At 55.5% G+C, this 22,660-nt stretch overlaps 1 protein-coding gene across 2 annotated transcripts; it reads right to left on the bottom strand.

Annotated features, from left to right (window-relative positions):
* Positions 1–521: 521 nt before the first annotated feature.
* On the bottom strand, positions 522–13,371 carry LOC122479929 (angiotensin II receptor associated protein). Of its 2 annotated transcripts, none has more exons than XM_043573755.1 (5): positions 13,205–13,371; positions 5,237–5,271; positions 3,434–3,539; positions 2,351–2,546; positions 522–985 (listed from the first exon to the last, which is right to left on the bottom strand). In XM_043573755.1, exons 1-5 carry the CDS (start codon positions 13,229–13,231, stop codon positions 870–872), a joined length of 480 nt encoding a protein of 159 aa, XP_043429690.1. In that variant the 5' UTR covers positions 13,232–13,371; the 3' UTR covers positions 522–869. The 2 variants fall into 2 exon arrangements, with proteins under 2 accessions (XP_043429690.1, XP_043429691.1); XM_043573756.1 differs by having other exon boundaries at positions 2,372–2,546.
* Positions 13,372–22,660: the final 9,289 nt, after the last annotated feature.

The raw sequence follows: 22,660 nt of genomic DNA, 5'->3' as shown, positions 1-22,660 counted from the left end.
GGCACATAGCCAGGAAGTGGCAGAGAGGGATTCAAACCAATACCCAAGTCATCTGATTCAGAGACACACATACCCGTCTGCCACACCAAAGAGGGCCCTCCTCTGCCCAGGCCCCGGCGAGGCCAAAGCTGGGTGCACGGCAGGCCCAGCTGGTCGTGAACCCAGGCTTCCTCCCGCCATGACAGAACTGGCAACTAAGCCCAGTTTCCCTGGGGATTCAAAGGAGAACTCTTCTCAGGAATGACAGGTCCCGGACCCAGCCCGGCTGGGAGATTAAACGTGGCTCAAAACACACCCAGCTACAGATTCCCCAAACTTTTAATGCCGTGGCTCTGGGAAGGGCAGCTGGAGGCTGCAGAGGGTCTCAGGTGCTGCCGACACCCCTCCGTCTCCGGCCCCAAGGTCCCCAAGCACCGAGTGACCAGGCAGCGAGAAGCCCAGGGACCTCACTGCCACGCTGCACTGCTCCTGGGACTGAGGGCTGAGCACCACCTAAAGCTCTCAGAGCTTCTGCGGGTGGGGTCAACAAACTGTGGGTAAGGCCTGGCCCAGGCGGAGCTTGGCCTGGGGCTGCACGGGCAGGTGAGGAGAGACCAGGTTCCCAGCTTTACTGGCACCGGCCAGTGAGCTACCCTGAAGGGAGAGGAGGTCTCAGGGAGTCTGGGACAGGTATGCATGGGGCTCCTGGCCACTCAGGGCACCTGATTCAGGCAACCCCTGAGATGAACAGGAGAACACAGTCCAAGGTGGGCGGGGCGGGGGGGGCATCTAGAACACCATCCGAGGCGCAAGGAAGGTGGTGCAGCCTGAGCTGCCTCCACGGTCTGTCATACTGGCCCCAGGCTGGGGCCCGGCAAAGCAGCCTGGCTTCAGTACCCTTGCGGGGCGTGACCCCTGCTCTCTGAGCCTCCGAAAGGGTCTGCGGGCGCCTCTGGTGAGTCAATCGTCTGGTAGTCGCTGCGCTCCTGTGACGGTCCGAGGAAACCTAGGGGTGGGGGGACATGGGGGTAGGGGAGAAAAAATGAAGGGTGAGGACTCAAGATGTTCTACCCACCCACCCCCACCAGGAGGGCCCTGGGACAGGGATGGCGAGAGCACCGCCCCCAAGCTATTGGCACGTGTGCAGCCAATCCTCCCATATCCCTACAGAGCAGGCATCTTGTTACCCCCACTTTACAGATGGGAAAACTGAGGGTCAAAGAGGTGGACTGACTTGCCTGCGAGCAGGGAGCTTGAAGCTGGGGACACTAAGAGTCAAGCCAAGGCAGCACGAGTGCTCTCGGCCACCACGCTCGGCCCTGCACAGTGCACGCTTAGCAACTCGAGAAGAGGGTGCCCAGCCCTGGGCCCACAGGCTCCTCTCCGAGGCACAGTGGATACCGTGTTACTGTGTCCAGAAGGCCCAGAGCTGGCACAGCCGCAGAGCCCAGAGCGCTGGGCTGGGGGTGCCAGGTAGGTGAGAGGGTTCGAGGTGCCCATGCCCTCACTCCCATCCCTGCCCTGCACATCTGTCCCGTGATCCGGAGCAGGTCCCAAGGGCTAAGGGCGCCAGCTCCTTCATGTGTCCAACGGGAGGAACGTTACTGGCTCCCCGCAACCCCCCGGCAGTACTGAGGTCAGTCAGGGGGAGGCCACAGGCCACCCCTGCCCTGGCCCGGCTGCTCCCCTGGGCGGGTCATGGGCCCCTCTGGGCCTCTCTTCTCCAGACCGAACAGTGCAAGGCTGCCCCCCAGCCTCTCCCTACTTGTCTGAGATGAGATGTCAGAGAGAACAGGAGAACGGCCTGGCCACCATGAGAGGGGTACAGCTCAAAGACGGTGTTGGAGGGGTAGCTGTGGGCCGGGACGGGAGCGGGGTGACACAGATGTCAGCAAGGAGAGCACCTGGGGCTCAGCCGAGGCTCCCGCGGCCCATGCCACGCCAGCGCCTTCTTCCTTGGCCACCCAGACCCCACAGGGCAGGAGGGGAGGCTCCAGGCTGCTACCGCCCAGAGCTGCCTCGGAACCGGGGCACACCCAGCTGTGTCCGTGCTCGGGCTAAGAGGAGGGTCCGGTCGCCACCCCCAACTCTGCCCGCGGCCTGATGCCGGGGAAAGCTCCCAGCAGGCTGGGATGGGAGCACAGGGCTGGTGCAGCAGAAGCTGGAGCTTGTACGCCTCCTGGCCTGGGGTTCCGCGTCCCCGCCACACTCCTCCCTGCACCTTGAGCCTTGGTCCCCAGGGCAAGGACGGCCCACTCGGGCAGGGGCTGTGGGCCAGGCTAGACAGAGTCAGGGGAGACGAGGAAGGCGCTGCCAGCACCTGGGCCGGGGACAGGACAGTCGGGGAGCCGGCCGCAGGTGGTGGCCTCACCGATATGGAGCAGGAGCTCACCCCCACGCTCCCGGTACATGTGGTAGACGAAGCAGCAGGACAAGGGCTTGAGGAGCAGGCTGAGGATGGCCATGCCGGCACCAAAGCGCTCCGTGTCCGAGAAGCCGGTCCGCTGGTAGAAGATGCTGATGTGGACGATGTCCAGGAAGATGGTGGCCGCCAATCCACCCAGAAACTGCAAGACAGGCCAAGCGCAGGGCCCGTGGTGACCACGTGTCACCAGGGCTTAAGAGCGTGCCGACGCCCTATCATGCCCTCATGCGCTCCCCCCCTCCCCCCATATACCAGACCGGAAGCTCTGTCTGTGCCCTCCTGTGTCCTTAGGCTTTGCTGCAAAACACATCAGCAAGCAGGCAGGACCCTGTGGATGAGGCGCCTGCCCGAGGACTGCAGCACCGAGCGCGGGGACGTGGGGACGTGGGGACCCGGTCCGGACCTAGCCTGTGGCTCCACCAGAGCCCCACCCCCCACCACTGCCCCTGTTGCCCTTGAGGCCATGATGGGGCACGAGACTTGGCTCCAGAACCTCCAAGACAGAGGTCCCTTGGAGTTCGCCCAATCTGTCTCCAGCACCAGGGAAGTCCTTCCTCGGTCATCCTGATGGGCCGGTGCTGGAGCGCCCACCGCCCGCCGGGGCGTAGCGGTTGTCCATGACAGAGCTCAGCAGGGCTGTGTTCACTCTGACCTCGTAAGTACAGGAGCTCCCTCTTCGTGGGCCTCCAGCCACATCCCTCCCCACCAGAACCTAGAGGCGGGTTACGGGAAAGGGGTCCAGTGCCATTGAGGAGCGGCCGCTCTGGGGCGCCTGGGGGGACCCCACCTGTGCCACTCTCTCGGGGAAGGCCCTGAGCAGACTCGGGGAGCTCTGGGCCCGGCAGGCTGAGAAGCAGGCCAGGCTAGTGAAGACACACGTGGGCTGGTAGCCTGGGCGGGCTTATTCACAAGGCTTTAGAGAACGGAAAACGGGGGCACGAGGAGAGAGGATCGGGACGGGTGAGGGGGAGACCGGGGGGGGCCACGACCACCCTGAAGCCAGTCCTCTCGCTGCGTCCCCCGCCTCACCAGGCTTATGGCGTCGATGGAGTCCCTCTGAGCAACGGCCCACACGCCCAAGGCCAGGATGGTGAAGTTTGCCCAGGGATAGGGGCCCTCGAACGCTATGCAGCCCCTGTGGGAAGAGGCACCGGAGTCACATGAGGCGACCGCCCCCCAGGTGCCCGCCCCCTCCCGCTCCCGGGCCTCAGGGCCCTCTGACGTGCCGTCTGCCCGGCTCCAGGGCACCTCCCCTGCCCTGGAAATGTCAGCAAGCAAATCCCCTTGGCTTCACTTCCCAAAGGGACCCCGAATCCGGCCATATCCCTCCAGCTCCAAAACACCATCCTCCCCTGGATACATCCACGGATTGATCTCTGTGGCCTCTGCCCACCGGTCTCTCACTTCCATTCCTGCCCTTCCAGGGGCGACGATGTCGCTCTCCTGCTAAGAATTCTCCAGCAGTTTCGCGTCCCACTTGCAGTGAAGTACAGACTCTTCCCGTGGCCTGAGGAGCCCTGTGGGATCCGGCCCGTGACACAGACTCTCTTACGGCCCAGCCACTGCCCGTGCTGTGTCCTCTACCCTGAACACTTGGCCCTGTTGTGTTACTTTAGTCTCAGCCCAAACGTTACCTCTGAGACTCTTTCCCCGACCACCTAATTTTAAGTACCCACCTTGTCACTTTCTAACACAACACCCGCCCGTATCTTCTGTTCTGGGGGATCGTTACCAACTCCCGATGGATGCGTTTACGACTTGTCAACCCAATGACACTATTAGCACAGAGGCCCTGCTAGCGACTAGCACAGTTCTAGATGCTTTAAAGGAACTCACTTATGTGCATTTATGTTCGCAACTCTAGAAAGGGAGCACAAATACCGGCCTCGTTTTTAAAAACGAGGAAGGTGAGGCACAGAGAGATCAGGTAACGTGCCCAGGGCCACACGGCTTCTAAGTGGGGGAGCTGGGATTTGAACTCCAACAGCCTTAGCCCTTTTCCAGAAGACACTGGAAGACACCGCCATTGACGCAGGCAGTGTACCTTGAAGTCTGCAAAACGCACACAGAGGCTCAACTGTTTCCAGTCCTGGTTTGGCAGAGACATCTCCCCAGCAGCTCAACCGTCATTTCATTAGGCGGCAATAATGAAAATCAGCCCTGCAATCCTCGAGCCTCCCTTTGTGGCCCCAGGGAGCGTGGGATGAGCACTGCCACGCCTCTCCCCCACAGCTCCTGAGGGGTGTGCCATCCATATACCCATTTGACAGATGGAAACCAAGGCCCCAAGAGGTGGGTGGGCCACTTGCCTAAGGTAACCCGGCTGGACCCTGGCTGAGCCAGGACCTGCCCGGGTCCATCTAAATCCTGAATCTGCCATCATAGAAGAGTGAGGGTCTGCCCCTAAGCAAGTGACCACCCTGTGTCTCTCAGCTCATAGAATATCGACTTGCTGAGCCACTGAGCTAAGCCACAGAAGGCGCTCAGCCCAGCGGCTGGCCCCGAGACACCCTCAATAAATGTTCGCGGTTATGACAGTTTCTAAAGCTACGCTTTCACCTTCCAATGACCTTACAAGGTAAGGAGGGGTGTCGGTAATACCGTCATTTTGCAGGTGAGAAAATGACTCAGGGGGTCTAAGTTTCCTCTGGAAACTGCCTGCCCCTCACACATTCTTGGGACGTGGGGAGCTTGCTGAGGACGTTCTTGGCAGAGGTGCTATTTGGCTTTGGAACTGGCCAGGAGACCCGCGGACAAGACCCTGGCGGTATGTGCACCCAGATCCCGGGAGACAGGTGGACACAGAGCCGGGACACCTGTGGAGTCACTCACCAGGTCGTCAGCAGCCAGTGAACCAGGAGGATCGTCTGCGGCACAAAATAGGGGAGAGGGAAAGAAGAGATCTATGAATGTGACCACCAGATGGCAGGGGCGTTGGGGGGGGGCGCGGCGGAGCTTTTGCAGCCAGAAAACACGGGACGCAAGCCCCTGTCTAGCACCTAAGACGGCTTCGCAAATACAGGAGGGGAAGAGCAGGGGGAGGGGTGGGGGTGGGGAGGCAGGCCTTGAGGGTCTCGGCAAGGAACGTGGATTTCATCCTCAGTGCACGGAGGGGACGCCACCAAAGGCTTTTCTACAACGAAGTAACCTGGTATGGTTTAAGAAAAAAAAAATCCCTCTGGCTTTTTTCTAAATGTCTACACTATTCCACCCCTCTTATCGCCCCAGATGTCCTTAAAATCACAGCCCCCATTACTGGAACTGGTCTCTACTCCTGGTAATCAAAAGCGCCCTGCTTGGAAAGCAGACAGAGGAGGGAGCAGATGCTATGGGGAGGGCAGGGCGGCTGTGAGTTGGCGTTTCTGAAGGAGGGCACTCGGTGCCAAGGGGTAAGCAGGGAGCCGCCAGGCAAAGGGGAGGAGAGAAAGGTGTTCTGAGCTGGCGTGACAACAGGAACGGGGAGGCAGGAAGGGGAAGAGGGAGTGGCGCTGAACCCATGGGGGGCCAGGAGCCCCAGGTCAGGAGCTTCAGTGGGGTCCCAGTGGTGGATGGGGGACCCTGAAGGAGTTACTCAAGGGATTGGTGGGGGTCAAGCTGGGAGGGAGGGGAATGCCGAGAGCATGGGGAGGGGATAGCATGCCTGCCGGCCCAGAGAGCGGGGAGCCAGGGCAGGCAGAGCAGGGGTGTGTAGTGAACTGCCCCGGCTTCTGGACTGGTGAAAGGGCAGAAGTGGGGGTTGCCACCTGCAAGAAAGAACCCTGGCTGGGGAGGGAGAAGCCCCTTGAGAGGAGTTACCACTTACCGTGCACATACTCTGTGCCAAAAGCATTACACAACCTCCTTGGGGCCTCAGAACAGCCTCTGGAACAGACACTAAGCTCATTCCCATTTTGGGGGGCCTGGCTAGCTCGGTTGGGGGAGCATTCAGCTCTCGATCTCTGGGTCATGAGTTCAAGCCCACGTTGCGTGGGTAGCGATTACTTCAAAAAATAAAATAAAAGATCATTCCCATTTTACACATGGGAAAACTAGTCTCCGAGGAATATCAAGTCGATCCGGATTCCATAGATGGCAAGTGGTAAAACCAGAGTTCAATTGTAAGTGTGCCTCCGGGGCACCCAACTTTGCAGCGGGGGCCCGGCTTTCAGCGGAGAAAGGCCATTTGAACTTTCGACAAATGTGGACATTTTCTGCACATGGGGGAGGTGAAATCCAGAGCAGATGGCTGGGATGTTCCGCCTTCACCCCTCGTGCCCAGTGCGAGTGAACCAAAAGAGCTTTGGTGCCATGGCCCAAAAGCTCAACAGACTAGAAGAGTTCTGTAGGGACTGATGCTCCTGACTTTACGGAGGTCCCAAGACTCTGCAAAAACCAAGTCTGTACAGTATGGAAGGCTGGCGCTAGAAGGAATCTTCGCGGGGCACCTGGCTGGCTCAGTCGTTAGAGCATCCGACTCTTGACCTCAGGGCTGGGAGTTCGAGCCCCACATTGGGTGTAGCGATTACTTAAATAAATTCAAATCTGACCATTAGCCCAGTGTTGTCTGACTGCCAGGCCTCTCTGGGCCTGGGCAGATGTGCTCTTCCCGTTACAAAGATGGGGAAACTGAGGCAGAGAAGTCTTAGTCTGCCACGGGTTTGTTAAAATGTTTTTTTGTAATGTTTGTTTCTTTTTGAGAGACAGAGAGAGACAGAGAGTGAGCGGGGGAGGGGCAGAGAGAGAGGGAGACACAGAATCCGAAGCAGGCTCCAGGCTCTGAGCTGTCAGCACAGCGGGCACGCAGGGCTCGAACTCACAGGCCATGAGATCATGACCTGAGCTGAAGTCAACGCTTAACTGACTGAGCCACCCAGGCACCCTTTCCTTTTATTTATTTTTTTAATGTTTATTTCTTTTGAGAGGGGGGAGGGGCAGAGAGAGAGAGAATCCCAAGCAGGGTCCGTGCTGTGAGTGCAGAGCCTGACACGGGGCATAGAGTAGGGGAACATGAGAAAATAGAGGATCTCATGAACCATGAGGTCACGACCTGAGCTGAAATCCAGAGTCAGATGCTTAACCGACTGAGCCACACGGGTACCCCTGCCATAGGTTTTTTTTTTTTTTCCCCCCAGAGGCTTAAGAGATGCGATCTCATGGTGCTACTTTTCTCAGGCATTTATACTTTAACCCGGCATCCCTGGCACCTGCTAGGCACCTGCCCTGGGGACTCAACAGTGAGCAGAGGAGATGTGGTGCCCTGCTGCCCTTCCAGAACTTTTACATGGTGGAGGACACCTGCTGATCAGATCATCACCTTAGAAACGAAGGCTCCAGTGAGAACCTCTTCCAGAAGGAGGGTGATAGCAAAGGAACCGGAGACCCATTCTACAGCCGGGTGGGGTGGGGCCGTGGGGTGGTTCTGAGGGCGTGACTTTAAAACAAATTTTTTTATGTTTATTTAGTTTTAAGAGAGAGAGAGAGAGAGCACGAGCAGGGAAGGGGCAGAGCGAGAAGGGAGACACAGAATCCGAAACAGGCTCCAGGCCCCGAGCTGTCAGCCCAGAGCCGACACGGGGCTCGAACTCGAGAATTGCGAGATCATGACCTGAGCCAAAGTCGGAAGCTCAACCCACTGGGCCACCCAGGTGCCCCGGGAGTGACTTTTTTTTTTTTTTTAATTTTTGTTTTCAACGTTTATTTATTTTTGGGACAGAGAGAGACAGAGCATAAACGGGGGAGGGGCAGAGAGAGAGGGAGACACAGAATCGGAAACAGGCTCCAGGCTCTGAGCCATCAGCCCAGAGCCCGACGCGGGGCTCGAACTCACGGACTGCGAGATCGCGACCTGGCTGAAGTCGGACGCTCAACCGACTGCGCCACCCAGGCGCCCCAGCCCCGGGAGTGACTTTTAAGCAGGGGATTAACTAGGGCCAAAGATCAAAGAAGAGCCTTTCAAGCAGAAGGGATGGAGCCTGCAAAGGCTCTGTGGCAGAAGGAAACGTGGAACCTTCTGGAAACTGAAAAGAAGCCAATGCAGCTGGACAGAAGAGGAGAGCAGAGGACGGACAGGAAGCTGGGGGGTGGGCAGGGCTGGGCCCGGGAGGTGTGGGAAAGAATTCTGATCTTTATCTCGAGAGCTAACCACCACCACCCGGTCTGTCTTAACAGGAAACCCTACCCACAAGAGGGGAGAAGTCTTGCCTCGAAGGCCACAGCACGTGACCAGTCGCGAGAGTCCTGGTGTCCAGCTTTTGGACTAAGAGAAGACACTGAGAAAGACAGCACAGGGGAGGCGGCTCACATCACCACCTTCCTCCTGAAAATCAACACCTAAGCCTTCCGCACTGCTGGCTTCTATTCCAGGAACCGTCTTAATTTCCAAGTGCTCGGCTTCCTCCATTCAGACCATGCACACAACGGGCCCTGCAGAGCTCTGCCTGATTAAGGTGAGCTGGATGAGGAGCAGGCCCCCAGGGTGCCCGCCGATGCCCAGGCAAGCCTGGGGGAAATCGCTCTGTGTCACCTGTGAGATAAAGATTTTTCCTGGAGCCGAAAAGACCTGTAAATGCAGTGAGCACCTGCCTTACGTCCAAAACTATGCCATCTGTTTGGGGAAGAAAAGAGTGCAACCTGGAAATACTGAGGATCCTTGAAGACACAGGGTGTCCCCACCATGTGACAGACATCACTTTTGCTTTATAAATACTGAAGAAATTAAGCACCTTTTGATCATGTCTCTTAAGCCCCTGGGAAAAGGAACCCGCAGAAGACTAAGCCTCAGTTTCCTCATCTTTGTAGCGAGAGGACACGCCCACCCAGGCCTAGAGTCCAGGAGAGTTCCAACCAGACACCGAGCCAAATGGGCCCTGCCCTTCCCGACACAGGAGGGAACAGTGACTCATCTCAGCACAAAGAACTGTCTGCCGGCTGTTGGGGAGGTTTCTGGGAACCAAGGGGACACCAGGGATTCTCAGGTACTGCCTGAGAGACTGGGGGATGGGGCAGGGGGGGGGGGGGGGAGGCTGGGCTCTGAGAACGTGCCTGGGGAGCCCTTCCTGGCTGGGCAAGAGGACAGAGACCTGAGCTCCTGGACTCTTCATACAGTGCTCGGCACAGGGGGCCTGCCTGGCTCTTCCCCAGGCAGCATCCAAGGTGTCAGAAGACTGGGGAGGGGAGGGCCAATGGGCCACGGCAGCCAGGGGTCACAGGATGCTGGACTGGAGACCTGGGTTCTGATCCAGGGGCCATGTCCCTTTGTGTCTGTGCCCCAGGGTCCTTCTCTGTGAAATGGAGGCAATACCTATGTCCCCATATGTCCCAGCGGGGTGCCTCAACTGTAGAGAGACAGCGTCTGATAGTTACTGTACGTATCCACAGTCATGCCAAGCACCCCCGTGAACAGGCATCTTGGAACAGCGTCAATAACACAATTCCTGTTACCGATGAGGACCTGTCTGCCATGTGTCTACACTGCCCCGAACACTTGGACCATGTCACCCTGCAACTGTATGGGGGAGAGAGTATGAAGGTTCTTTTACTTGTGAAGAAACGGAGGCAGTGAGAGATTAGGTCACTGGCCCAAACTGGAACACTTATAAACAAGAGAGCTCAGATGCCAATCTCCGAATCGGTCTGTCTGGTCTGAGTTTTTCTGCTAATAAAAATGTAATGCCCCGGGGCGCCTGGGTGGCTCAGTCAGTTAAGCGTCCGACCCTGGATTTCGGCTCAGGTCATGATCTCACGGTCCATGAGTTCGAGCCCCACGTTGGGCTCTGTGCTGATAGCTCAGAGCCTGGAACCTGCTTCGGATTCTGTGTCGCCCTCTCTCTCTGACCCTCCCCCGTTCATGCTCTGTCTCTGTCTCAAAAATAAACATTAAAAAAAAATGTAACGCTCCACCAACTTCTGGACCACTGGATCCTCTCTTAGCACTCTAGAAGGTAGGGTTTATTTTTATCCCCTTTTTACAGTGAGGAAACTGATACTCAGGTTAAGAAACCTGTTCAAGGTCACACAGCTAACAGGTAGCAAAGTCTATGCTACACGGTCGGTTTCTGGAGGAGAAAGGGAAGGGTGGATGGAAATGAGGTTTAAGCAGAAGGGAAGGCTAAGGGGAACCCAAGCGGTCACGTGGACCATGACTTAGACCCCTTGTTTGCCACTAGAGGGGCCATGGACGAATGGGGTTGGGTGTGGGGGAGATTCCTAGACAGGTGGTAGACAGACCTGAGGTCAACCTACAGATCAATGTATGGAATATAGTTCTATTAGTCCTGTGTAAACGTTCAGCAGCCTGTTACGTGAGGCAGTAAGACCGCCCAGGGCAGCTAAGGCTGAGGGACCCTTGTCAGGAACGGCGGGGAGGCAGAGTCGGGCGGTGGTTAACTGCCTGGGCAATGAGGCCAAAGATGTGGATCTGATCCTGGCTCCATGATGTAGAAGCTGTGTGATCTCGGGCAAGTTACCGGATCTCCTGGAACTGCTGTTTGCTCATCTGTGAAGTAGGGACAATAACGCCCGGGTCATAGAATTGTCATGTGGATCTAGCAACACAGGGAGGTAGAGAGGTACGTGGAACACGCAACACAGTGCCTGCCAGGGAGGCAGCCCTCAGCACACGGCCATCCTCGTTACTCCCGTCGGGAAGTCGGCTTCCTAATTTTTAACCTAATGCTGCTATTCCCTGGCCCCTCCTCCCGAAGATCTTTTCTCACAAGACCTCATGGACCCAAGTCTACTCTGTTCTCAGCTTGCCGCAATGTCATTTCTGCAGCTCAGGACTCGCCTCTCGGATGGGGCTCGGTTAGGGGCTGCCGTTTGGGTAAAGGGCCTGTGGCAGCTGTTTCTTTCACCTGTCACCACTGACCACTCTGGCTGGGCTGGGCACAAGCAGGCATCCAACCAGCTGCCAAGGAATGTATGAAATGAGGGGGTGCGGGGCCACAGGGGTGCGTTTTCCCAGCTCCCCGGGGGTCCTGATCTCAGAACATCCCACTTTGGTGCCTCCAGGGAAGGAGTCAACAGCCGCTCTCTATAGGGTGGCCAGATTTAACAACAACAAGACAGAACGCCCAGTGAACTCTGAAGTTTGGTTAATAAACAGTTTGTTAGTATGTCCCGAATATTGCCTAATACTTACGCCTAAAAATCACTCGTTGTTGGTCTGAAATTCAAATTCAGCTGGATGTCCTGTATGCTACCTGGCAAACCTGTCCCCTCAGAGCCTCCTAGTACTTCCTTATCTCTGACTGGTAGCATCGGTGACCTTTGGAAACATGGGGTCTTGTTTCTGAAGCCTAGGGAACAGCCAGCCATGTCACTCTGGGGCACCGAATACCAGGACATACCTGTGGGTGCATTTGGCCTGTTAGGCACACGAAGTTGCTCAAAAACAAAGGAAGCCCCAAAGGGACTAAGGCTCCCCCAGTGGATGGAAACCATCAAGGCAGAAGTCAGTCCTAACTGGAGGCCAGGAAAGGACCTGGCTTTGAAGTCTGACCCCAGTTGGTCCAAAGCCTGACTCTGCCACTGAATCCCTGTGGGACCTCGGCAGGTTACTTATCGGACCCGAGCCGAAGTTTGCTCCTCTGTAAAAAGGTGACAGTATCGGCTTTCTCAGAAGGTGGTTGCGATCGAGCAAACAACCTGGCGCCCGGGAATGAGGAGGGTTCCCTGCCCTCTCCATTCCCGCAGCTCTGCCCCTCACCTGATTCTCTCCTAGCAATTATTGTAGGCAAATCTGTCATCAGAGAAGAGGCAGCCGGCACTGACTCACACTGCCCGGAACACAGGGGATGTTGACCCCAACAAACCGCAGCTGCCCTCCTGTAAACCTCTTAGGCTGGAAGCTTCAGGGAGGCAAATGGCATTAAGGAAAACCTGCCCATGTGGAGTCCGAACACAGGCCCCGTCTAACAATCCGCAGACGGATCACGTGTTGTCTTGTAGCCCTCTAGGCGTTAGATTCCTTTGGTGCCGGACGCCACGCGTGCTAAGTGCTTCGTCACTGGGGAGTAAGAGGCCATTCCTGGATACAGCCTCAAGGGGGAGGGCGCCCAGACCCAAAATGGCAGGTTTGGCCCAAGGCTCACACCTTGCTGCCCAGAGCTAAAGGTCCCAGCCCCTCGCTGGCAAACTCAGCCCAGAAGCGGAGGCCGCCGGCGGTGGGCGGGGAGAAAATGAAGAAGCCGCTGGCATCTTGAGGAGCTGAGGACACGCCACAGGAAATGAAGACACCCCAGAAAGGCTCTCAGCGTCCTCCTAAGTGTATACGGTGGGGGTTTCTGCTTTTAAGTAACTTCTCTCGGAGTTCCCGTTTTCTTAAGAAACAGGGACGCTGCACTGATCAACTTTGGAAAAAGCACTCGTCTGCGAATTTCGGCTTTTCTTAACCCGATTAAGCCAACAAAGCAGCAGGGCGGTGCTGGGCGTGCAGGTGAAAGGTCTGCCCCCCTCTCTCTGGGAAAGGGCAGGTGTCCAGCCGCCGAGACCCCCCTCGGGCTCTCAGCGCCCGCCCCCAAGTCCGCCCCTCCCACCCTCTCCGGGGGGAATTCTGGGCTCGTGGGCCGAAGCGATCCTCCCGCCCCCGCCGCCTCCAGCTCCCTCGCGGTCTTCCCTGCAGGCCCTTCCCTGGATCCCTTTCCTTTTCCGGTCTGCGCATCTCCTTCCCGGCTCGGCTCCACGCACTCTTTCTCCCTACTACCCCTCTTGCCCCAAGCTCTTGATCCCCTCACCTCTAAAATCCTTCTTGGAAAAAAAAGCAAACGCCCGACACACTCTGGAGGGCCCGCCCCGCCCGCGCCCCGCCCTGCCCGTCGCCACCTTCAAGTTCACGGTAGGCAGCTCCATCCCGAGCCAAGCGGAGGGCACCTGCGCCGCGGCCGCGGGGGCTCCTGGGCTCCGAACTCCAGGCGCAAACTTGCCTCGCCCCGCCCCGCCCCGCTTCGGCCACTCCACCTCCAGAGCCGCTCGGGGCCACGTGAGGCGGGCCACGTGATCGCTGCCCCGTTGCTAGGAGACGGCGTCGGGCGGCGCCCGCCCTCCTCCGGGTTTCCAGCTCCGGCGGCCTCCGAGGCAGTTCCCGCAGGCGGTTGGAGAACGCTGGGATTTGTGTCGCCAAGGGCGCGGTATCTCGCCTGGTTAGTAACCTGACAGGTGGATCGAGGGGACCACCTGCAGCTGAAGAATTGGGGGGAACGTCCAGGTGCCCACAGCTGGTGTCTCGTCTCGTCCCTGCGGGTACCCTCCTCCTTGCTTCCTGGCGTCAAAGTGGAGACACTGACAATACCTACCTCATAGGATCCTGGTGAGGTTAAATGAACTCATTCCTGTTGATAATGAAAAAATTATTCTGACACTTGCTGGACCGGTAAGGAAGACTGTTGCCGTAGGGGTATTGCAATGGAGAAGCCTGAGGAAGCTCACCTCCCAGGGCAGCAAGGACAGGCGCAGAGGGAGGGTCAGTGGATGGAAAATACCAAGAACAGACATCAAGGGTAGGGAGATTCTTGCTAAACTGACCCAGCAGGATTCTTGCTAAAGGCAGGCGAGGACACCAAAGGTGGGGGATAGGGAACTTGATCAGATATGGAGGGTGATCAGATATCAAGGGTGGGGAGAGTCTCACTAAATTGATTTAGCAGGGTTCTTAGGGCTCTGCAGTCCCAGGAAGGATAGGCTGGATACAGAAGGCCAGGCCTTGTCTGGGAGAGGGCTCAGAGGAACCTAGCTAAAATTTGATCACGGATAGTGTCTTTGTGAAGGTAAAATGCCCAGAACCGTGCCTACCACTTAGTAAGTGAGCAATACACATGAGCTGTTGTTATTAGCGATACAGGAGGTTATTATCACTATACTGGTTGGGGCCCACTTGAGTCAGTATACCAAAAGCTAACTGGAAAATCTAGCTGGAAAACCATCAGAAAACCTACAAGACACAACTGTCTCCAGAAAGAAGAAGATTGGAGAGAAAAAGATTTTATCTAAACACTGTCTGCCCCTCAGCTGTAAATGGAAAGAATTGAGGAAGGAAAGGGCCATCTTACCTGGCACCCCTCTTAGACTGTTGACCACCCTCTCCCCAACCCAGACAGGAACATTAATTCTCCCTACCTCCATCCCCCTCCCCACCTCATCCTTCCCCCATAACCAGAGAAAATTTTCATTTGGAGAGCACCAGCTTCCATTAGAGTCACTTGGGGTAAGGGGCCCCCTCGGATGCGTCTGAGTGCTTGTTCTTGCTTTTAGGAGGGAGAAACCTCATGGGAGGCTACAAAACTACCTGGGATTGGCGGTGGGAGGTGAGGCGTGGGAGGGTCCTGAGATCAAATCAAGACACATCCTCTGGAAGCGCCTGGGTGGCTCAGTTGGTTAAGCGTTTTCGACTCAGGTCATAATCTCACGGTTCATGGGATCCAGCCCCAACTGGAACTTTGTGCTGCTTGGGATTCTCTCTCCCTGTCTCTCTCTGCCCCGCGCCTGCACACACGCACTCTTCCTCCAAATAAACAAACAAACATTTAAAACAAAACAAAACAAAACAAGACACATACTCTCTCCGGACATGAAGGGAGACTTTTGCAAGACTCCAGGGCCCATTGGCCTAATTTAATGCCCTTTTGGAGACGCAGTCCTCCAGCCCAGGGGGCAGAGAAGCGCAAACTGGCCACCGTGGTTGAGAGCTGGTAAACGGCTACACCTAGTTTGATTTTTTGGGATTTAGCACACAGCGGAACAGGTGTTTGAATCCCGACTTTGCCACTTACTGTTTGAACTTGGGCAAGTTGCTTCACCTCTCTGTGCTTTAGTTTTTGCAAGTGTAGGAGGAAGATCGTAATGGTAACTTCCTCAAAGGGTTGTCAGTAATTAATACACAAAAAGCGTTTAGAATAGTGCCTGGCAGATAGTAAGCACTAAATCAGGATTGGCAGCTATTGTCATTAAGTATTAGTTATTGTTAATTATTGCTGTTGAATACCGAGAAGAGAGTAATTCCTCAATAAATGGTGGGTATTATAACACTATATTATTATTTATCAATTTTTTTTTCTAAGAAAAAGTCCCCATCCACCTGAGATCCTAGAGGTGTTTCATCCAAGCCTGTAGGGGTGTAATAAGACAGCAATCCCATTAGAAGGAGAAAATAAAAAACAACTCCTAGGATTAAGACTGACATTTAGTAAGTACTTATTTTGTGGCCCACGGTGTGAAAAGTGTTCTGTAGTAAATGCTCACAATGACCCCATGGTGTAGGTGCTATCCTGATCCTTATTTACAGTAAGATGATTGAGGTTAAGAGAAGTTGCAAAGATTATCCAAATCACTGGTGGGTATGAAACTGGCCTGGGGACCGAGGAGGTCTGGCTCTGGGACCCTCCCTGACATTCAGCCCCTCGGTTCCACTGCCTCCATCTTGGGAGGGAAAATACAGCCCAGGCTGGGATGCAAAGGACGGAGGGAGGCGAGGAGGCAAGACAGATTGCGGATGAAACACAAGGCTGGGTCTGTGGAAGGTCCTTGCCGCTCACACAGTGACACTGCATTCATCCCAGCCAGCTGGGGCCAGAGGCATGGGGGAGGGGGCAGAAGACCCAGCCGGCTGGGGTTGTGGGGGGGGGGGGTAGCTCATAGGAACAAAGGAAAGTGACTATTCTCAAAGGAGTCAGAGTTTCTGCCATGACCCAGTCCTGACTATGGAAGGACAAATGCCCCCCTCCCCAAATCCTATCCCACAAGGCTTTGGGGTCATAGCTTTAGTGAGCACAGTTTTGGAATTCAGGTTTAAATCTGTCGCGTCCCTCGCCAACCGTGTGTGCCTCAGCCAAGTTTTATCTTTGCACTTTGAGTACAGAGAGAGACATGAAGAACACCGATTCATTCATTCATTCATTCATTCATTCAGGGGAGAGTTATGGAACACCTGTTTGGGTAAACATCTGGGAGCAGAATGACCAGATCATTCGGCAGGTCATATTTACCTTTTGAAGAAATTGCCAGGCCGCTTTCCAAGGTGATTGCAGCGTCCTATCTTTTATTCTCCGTAGCACTTATCACTGTCGGAAGGCGTTGCCCTATCAGTGTACTTGCTTACTGCTTATTATCTGCCCCACCCCCCACCCCCCAACTAGACTGTAAGCTCTAGGAGGGTGTGACATCCTCAGTGCCCAGCCCCCTGCCTGGTGCCTAGTAGGCACTCAGGGAATGGACCGACATACACCAACTGAACGAATATGTGTGCCCCACCCCCCATCACAGACATCTGAAAGACCTGCCGCCCAACCCCCTGCTTATCCTCAGCGTCAGGCTCCATCCGTCCAGGAAGCCGCTGGGTCAGTGGCGCTAGTTGTGGGTGATGCAGATAACAGATAAAACACTTAAGGCATCGGGGGAGGGGCTCTGGGGTGGCTCAGTGGGTTAAGAGTCAGACATCAGCTTGGGCAGGTCATGATCTCACGGTCCGTGGGTTCGAGCCCCGCGTGGGGCTCTGTGCTACCAGCTCGGAGGCTGGAGCCTGCTGTGTCTCCCTCTCTCTCTGCCCCTCCCCTGCTCATACTCTCTCTCTCTCTCTCTCTCAGAAATAAATAATAAAGATTAAAAACATTTAAAAAAACCACACCTAAGGCAGAGAAGCTACTGGGACTCCATTTTGGAAAGGCTCATCATGGCTTTAATCCTCACTAGGGTAGAAACTTCTACTTTGTTGATGGAAACATTGTTGCAGTTTGGATGACTTAACCCCAGTTGCAATTAGCAAAGCTTGCATGGGAGCCCTGTAAAGAAAACCTGCGAACCCTCCTCCAGGTCTGTCTTTGGGGGCCAAGGATTCCGTCCCAGGTACAAGCCCTTTCCGTGATTCTGGAGGTGAAGGTGGGCATATGTACCCCCCATACTCCTAGAACAATGAGGCACGGATCAGGTGGATGAACCCGAAAGAGTCAACAGTAATGGCTGGTCTTTATTTTTTTTATTAAAATTTTTTTTAATGTTTATTTGTTTTTGAGAGAGAGAGAGAGAGAGACAGAGCACAAGTGGGGGAGGGGCAGAAAGAGAGGGAGGCACAGAATCCGAAGCAGACTCCAGGCTCCGAGCTGTCAGAGCCCGACGCGGGGCTCGAACCCACAAACTGTGAGATCATGACCGGAGCTGAAGTTTGACACTTAACCTGACGCTTAACTGACTGAGCCATGACCGGTTTATAAATAGGCTTTCCTCAAATTCACTTGTGTGGTATGGGATGGGGGGAGAGGTGAACTCTCTGGAGAACGTTTTGAGGGGGTGATGCTGTTTAATCAGAGGCATTGCCACGTGGGTATCCCGGGAGGTCGCTCTCCCCGGGTGCCGTCCGGGTGGCATAGGGAGCATAGGGGCTCAGCCCCGTGATGTTAGAGATGAAGCCGGGGAAACATCTAAAAAGAAAAAAAGAAATGGGGCGCCTGGGTGGCTCAATCGGTTGAGCGTCCAACTTCAGCTCAGGTCATGATCTCACGGTTTGTGAGTTCGAGTTCGAGCCCCACGTCCGGCTCTGCTCTCAGCACAGAGCCTACCTTGGATCCTCTGTCTCCCTCTCTGCCGCTCCCCTGCTCGTGCTCTCTCTCAAAAATAAATAAAGTTAAAAAAAAAAATTAAGCGAGGCTCTATCTGCTCTGTTTTTCTGCTACGCCCCCTTCACTCCTGTTCTACACTTTGCCTCTGAACAAGCCAAAGAAGCGATGTTCCCACTTCTAGGGGGGAAGCAAAAAAGCTTTGTCCTAGGCCTCAAACACCTGAGAACACCTAAGAGGAGCCAGATCCCAAACAGGTTCCAGGGCATCAGCTTCGAACAAACCTCGGCTGATGTTGACATCAACACCTCCTCCCTCCGGTGGTTTATAAAATAGTTCCTGTTATTCGCCCATCACGCACCTCATCTTTGATCGGACCCTACCCTGGATTCCTGAAGGAACACGTACCCTAGACTCCTTTCCAGTATAACCCACGCCCCCGCCCCCACTCGAAGCAATGGGGAGACTCACTCTCCTTTGGTTTCCGCATCTCCCAGACACTCCCATCTGTTACACTCTGTCACTCATGCTATTCATTAAACTAAACTCTGCTTTCACTCTCTCTGGCATGCATTTGATTTCTATCCTGCGCGGAGCCAAGGACTCTCTTGGCTGGGTCTGCGGCGCACCCCCCCCCCCCCCCCGCCCCACTCTGGCTTCTTAGTCCCGGCCTGCCTGCGTCAGAACCACAGCCGTCGCTTTCCCAGGGTTGCTTGCTCCTTTGGGTAAAGGTGGGTGTTTTTGGATCCCTGCCTTGCCTCCTCCTGGCACAGCTCCTGGAACTTCATAAATGCTCAGTAGGCAAATAGCTACCCTCCTGCTGTGAAGAAAACCACAAGTGTCTTTCCGCGTCTCCCAGCACGTCTGGGCCCACAGTGAATGCTTTTGGAACAGATGCACCGGGGAAGACCCCTTTGATGGGGAGCAGATGCCCACCCCCCCCCCTTTCCTACTAGCAAAGACCTCGGCATTTCAGCCTGCTGCCCACCACCTTCCCAGCTTCGACACCCTCCCCTCCCCAGCGCTGCCACTTTGCATCTATGACACTTAATCCCTCCGCATTTTTTTCTGCATCGAGACAATGGGGACAGTGATAATCAGTCTCCTGGCGCTGTGTGAGGCACAAAGGAGGCTCCGAATATGAAAAGGTTTGGAGATGATTTCCCCCTGTCCTTCAGTTCTTAACCCACGGGAGGCCCACCGTTGTGAGGGGGTGCAGCCACTTCCTTTCCCAAGGGGGTAAATCCAGCTGGAAGAAAGAGAGCAGAGAACATCACGGAAACACCATCTGAAAGTCACATGCGCCTGTCACAATGCGGAGCCCTCCGCAAGAAGCACATTAGAGAAGGGTCTGGAAGCAGAGCCATGGCCCCTGGTGGCACATCCCCCTGGGGGGCTTTGATCTGGAGACCCGTCCTCCAGGGCACGTGTTAGCTTGTCACATGTAACCTGCCGGCTCTGTGTTTCTCGGCCTGAGGTCTGGCGGGGTTGGGGAAGGCGTGGGAGTTTTGTGGGTCAGTGCTGGCCTTTGGATCTGTGGCTATACTCTTCTTTCTCCTTCTGAGGGCCAGCTGCTGCCCACCGACTACAGGAAACGGGGCAGGAGCTGATGGAACCGAATGGAACCCTGTAGGACTGGGGCGGGAGTGGCTCTCTTGGGCTCCCAGGCTTCATTCCCTGTCTTCAGCCCGGTCCTCGGTTGATGTGCGTACCGAAACTATCAAATGCCATTATGACTCACCAGTAAAATCACTGTGTCCACAGCACCATTTACTCAGAGCCAGGAAGGGGACATGGTCCCGGGGGAGGCATGTGCCCAGAGGGAGTCAGGTTGGATGATCCTGCTACATCCCTGTTCCTGGATTTCCTGGAGGTGCCTGGACATTGCTGGGAGGTGGGAGAGGCCTCCACTCTAGAGGACACGTTTGTTTTTTTGTGATTAGTCAAAGGGGGACTGATTCCAGGGTATTTGTCCCATTGGCACACAGTTCGAACTTACAGCAGCATCCATGGCTGACTTTTAGAGGCCCCGGTCAGGCTCCTTGAAGACTCTCCCTTGAGCCTTAAAATGAAGCCCGTAATTCCTGATGGCCCTATAGCTCATCAGGGTCCTAAGAAAATTACTGCGGGTGAGCCCCACCCTGGGAAGGCCCTGCCAGACACATAGCGATAGTACCCTGTCCCTCCAGACACCCGTGTGCTCAAGTCAGGCATCGGAGAACACATCAGAGCGCTCCATGGAACTCTTGGCGAGCGTGGGAAAGGCAGAAAAGGAAACTGTGTCCGGTTCCAGGAAACAGAGGCTGTGTTCGACAACAGCCAGAGGGAAAGCTCACTGAAGAGGCTGTGTTGCCCAAGACAGAGCCACGGCGCCCCTCCCCGCGGCTCTGTCTGTCCCGTGGCATTTTCTTCATTCGCCTCGTCCATACTCCAGCAACCCTCTTTATGCCATCGTGGTTGTGCGTTCCCAGGCTCTCACTATGCACCCCCTGCCTCCCACTGCCTGGCCTGGCCTGGCCTCAGTTCAGGCTGTCGCCTCTTTCCCCGTCAGGCTTCTCATCTCTCCACGTGCTCGGGGTGGAATTTCAAGAAAGGCATTTGAGGGCTCTGGCTGCACCTTGCTGATCGCTCAGATACACGCACAAGGCCAGTTATGGGCCCTGGGCCCTGCAGCCCCCAAGATGCCTATCTGCCGCGGAGGGTTATCCTGGTGTTTGCTTTCACCCCCTTCTGCTGGGCCAGCTCAGAACCAAATGGCTTTTGGGTCCAGGTCTGCGGCAGGCTCTCTGAGGTCTCGCGTTCCTTGCCGGGGGACAGTAAGGGAGGCTGTGAGCCATGCAGGGGGAGGGATCAGAAAAAGGAAGCGGGGACTGGGGTCAGGCAGCGTATCTCCGCAGGTTTCACCAGTTGGGAAGCCCCTGAGAGGGAATCTCAACCCCCTCCCCCTCCACACCGCGGGGCCTTCTAGAAGGCAGCATGGTGAGGGCATGATCTTTGGTTCTGGCAGCCCAGGGCTGGGGTCTGCCTGGCAGAACTCCTGTCCCCTGCCGGCCCCGCAAGCAGCCTTGGTGATGCCGGATGCACTGTGCAGCTCCTGTGACCCGGGGTCTGGGTGGGGGTGGGTGGGAGTGACCAACCCCTAGTAGGTGCTCCGCAAACTTGTGGCATTTGGGAGGCAATGTGAAATCGGGGGACATAATTGAGTTTTGGAGTAGGAAAGACCTGGGTGGGGTCCCCGATACATCTACTTAGTTTTCCTGCTCTGAAAAAGGGGCTCTAATAATACCTAGCTACACAAGAGGAGGGTGCTTCTGGCAGTGAGGACCGCCCCGTGGATAGAGGCCACAGTTGTGTTTGGACGAATGTGTTCCCTCTCTAAACATGACTTCCGTTTTGTGCCGGGCACTGACACAAGGTCAAGGCTGGGGCATGGAGAGACAGTTCAGGACCACCATGCACAGAGCTGCCCAGGCTGCCCTGCTGGACTGACCAATCACCAGTGGGGAAGGGTCCCAGGTGACCCGCCATGGTCCCCCAGGCACAAACATGTGGGTTTCAGGATACACCATCCTGGAGGGGGAGGGTGCAGAGAAAGGAGTTTCTCTGTTTAGCCATTTGCCTACGCAAGTGTCCATCACACCACCTTCCCCCATCCCACGCCCGCCAGGATTTCACGTCCTGAGACTAGGACTGGTGTGTCCGCTTACGTAACAGATGGCAGTCACTGCTGCCATCTGGCACTCAAGCTGGCAAAGCAGTGAGGGAGCCCAGAACCTCGAGACGCACCAAAGACAACTCTACCACGTGCCCGGGTGCTATGATCCAGAGCTGGAGAGCTGAGCTTCGCCTCTCCGTCACGGTCAGCTTCCTGTGTCATCTTGGCCAGCGGGAGTATGTGAGGATTTCATCACACACTAATCTAGGTGCCGCTGTGAAGGCATTTTGCAGATTCGGTCAACATCTACAAGCAGGTGACTTCAAGGAAAGGAGAGTACCTTCAATAATGTGGGTGGGCCTCATCCAACCAGTTGAAGGCTTTAAGAGCAAAGACTGAGGTCTCAGAGCAGAAGAAATGTGGTCTCAAGGCCATGATATCAACTCCTGCCTGAGTTTCTGGCCAGTTGGCCTGCCCCATGGATTTTAGACTTGCTGGCCCCTATAATAGGGTGAGCCAGTTCCTTAAAATAAATCTGTATAAATAGATACAGGGAGAAAAGAGATATATAAATACACAAAGATATATAAATACAAATATGCTATTGGCTCTGTCTCTCTGGAGAACCTGGCCAATACACCCCCGTCCAGCTACCTGATCCCCTGAGGGCAGCACCCAGGCTGCTGGCAGAGAGCTGAAATCCCTGTGGCCTTGAGTTCAACTGGCCTTGACTCCTCATTTCAGTACTGCTCTAACCCCTCATCAGTAGAAATGGATTTGAGTAGACATCCCAGGGCAGGAGGGGTTTGTAAAAGCCTAGCATACCTTTCTGCAACCACGGACCCAGGGGTCAGCAGTATAGGTTAGGGGGTTGGCAAACCACAAATCATGGGCAGAGCCAGCCTGCTGCTCTTTTGTATCAATAAAGTTTTATTGGAACACAGCCATGCTCATGCATTTGTGTATATCCATTCACAGCGTTGTCTGTGGCTGCCTTGCCCTGCAGTGGCAGAGCTGAGCTGCTGGGCCAGCAAGGGGAGGACTTTTGAAGCTTAGACGAAATGGAACTTTTTGGGCTTGATT

Source organism: Prionailurus bengalensis, chromosome C1 (assembly GCF_016509475.1).
Source record: "Prionailurus bengalensis isolate Pbe53 chromosome C1, Fcat_Pben_1.1_paternal_pri, whole genome shotgun sequence".
Taxonomy (NCBI): domain Eukaryota; kingdom Metazoa; phylum Chordata; class Mammalia; order Carnivora; family Felidae; genus Prionailurus; species Prionailurus bengalensis.
The sequence above is the reverse complement of the archived record's forward strand: the minus strand, read 5'-3'. Positions and strand labels throughout refer to the sequence as shown.

Bases quoted from the DNA above. Each gene is read 5' to 3' on its own strand.
- LOC122479929 (XM_043573755.1), bottom strand. From the start codon at position 13,231: ATGGAGCTGCCTACCGTGAACTTGAAG. The intron at 5,272-13,204 runs GTGGCGACGGGC...TTTGTGCCGCAG, and splicing joins TGCCTACCGTGAACTTGAAG to ACGATCCTCCTGGTTCACTG. The intron at 3,540-5,236 runs GTGAGTGACTCC...CTCTTCCCACAG, and splicing joins CACTGGCTGCTGACGACCTG to GGGCTGCATAGCGTTCGAGG.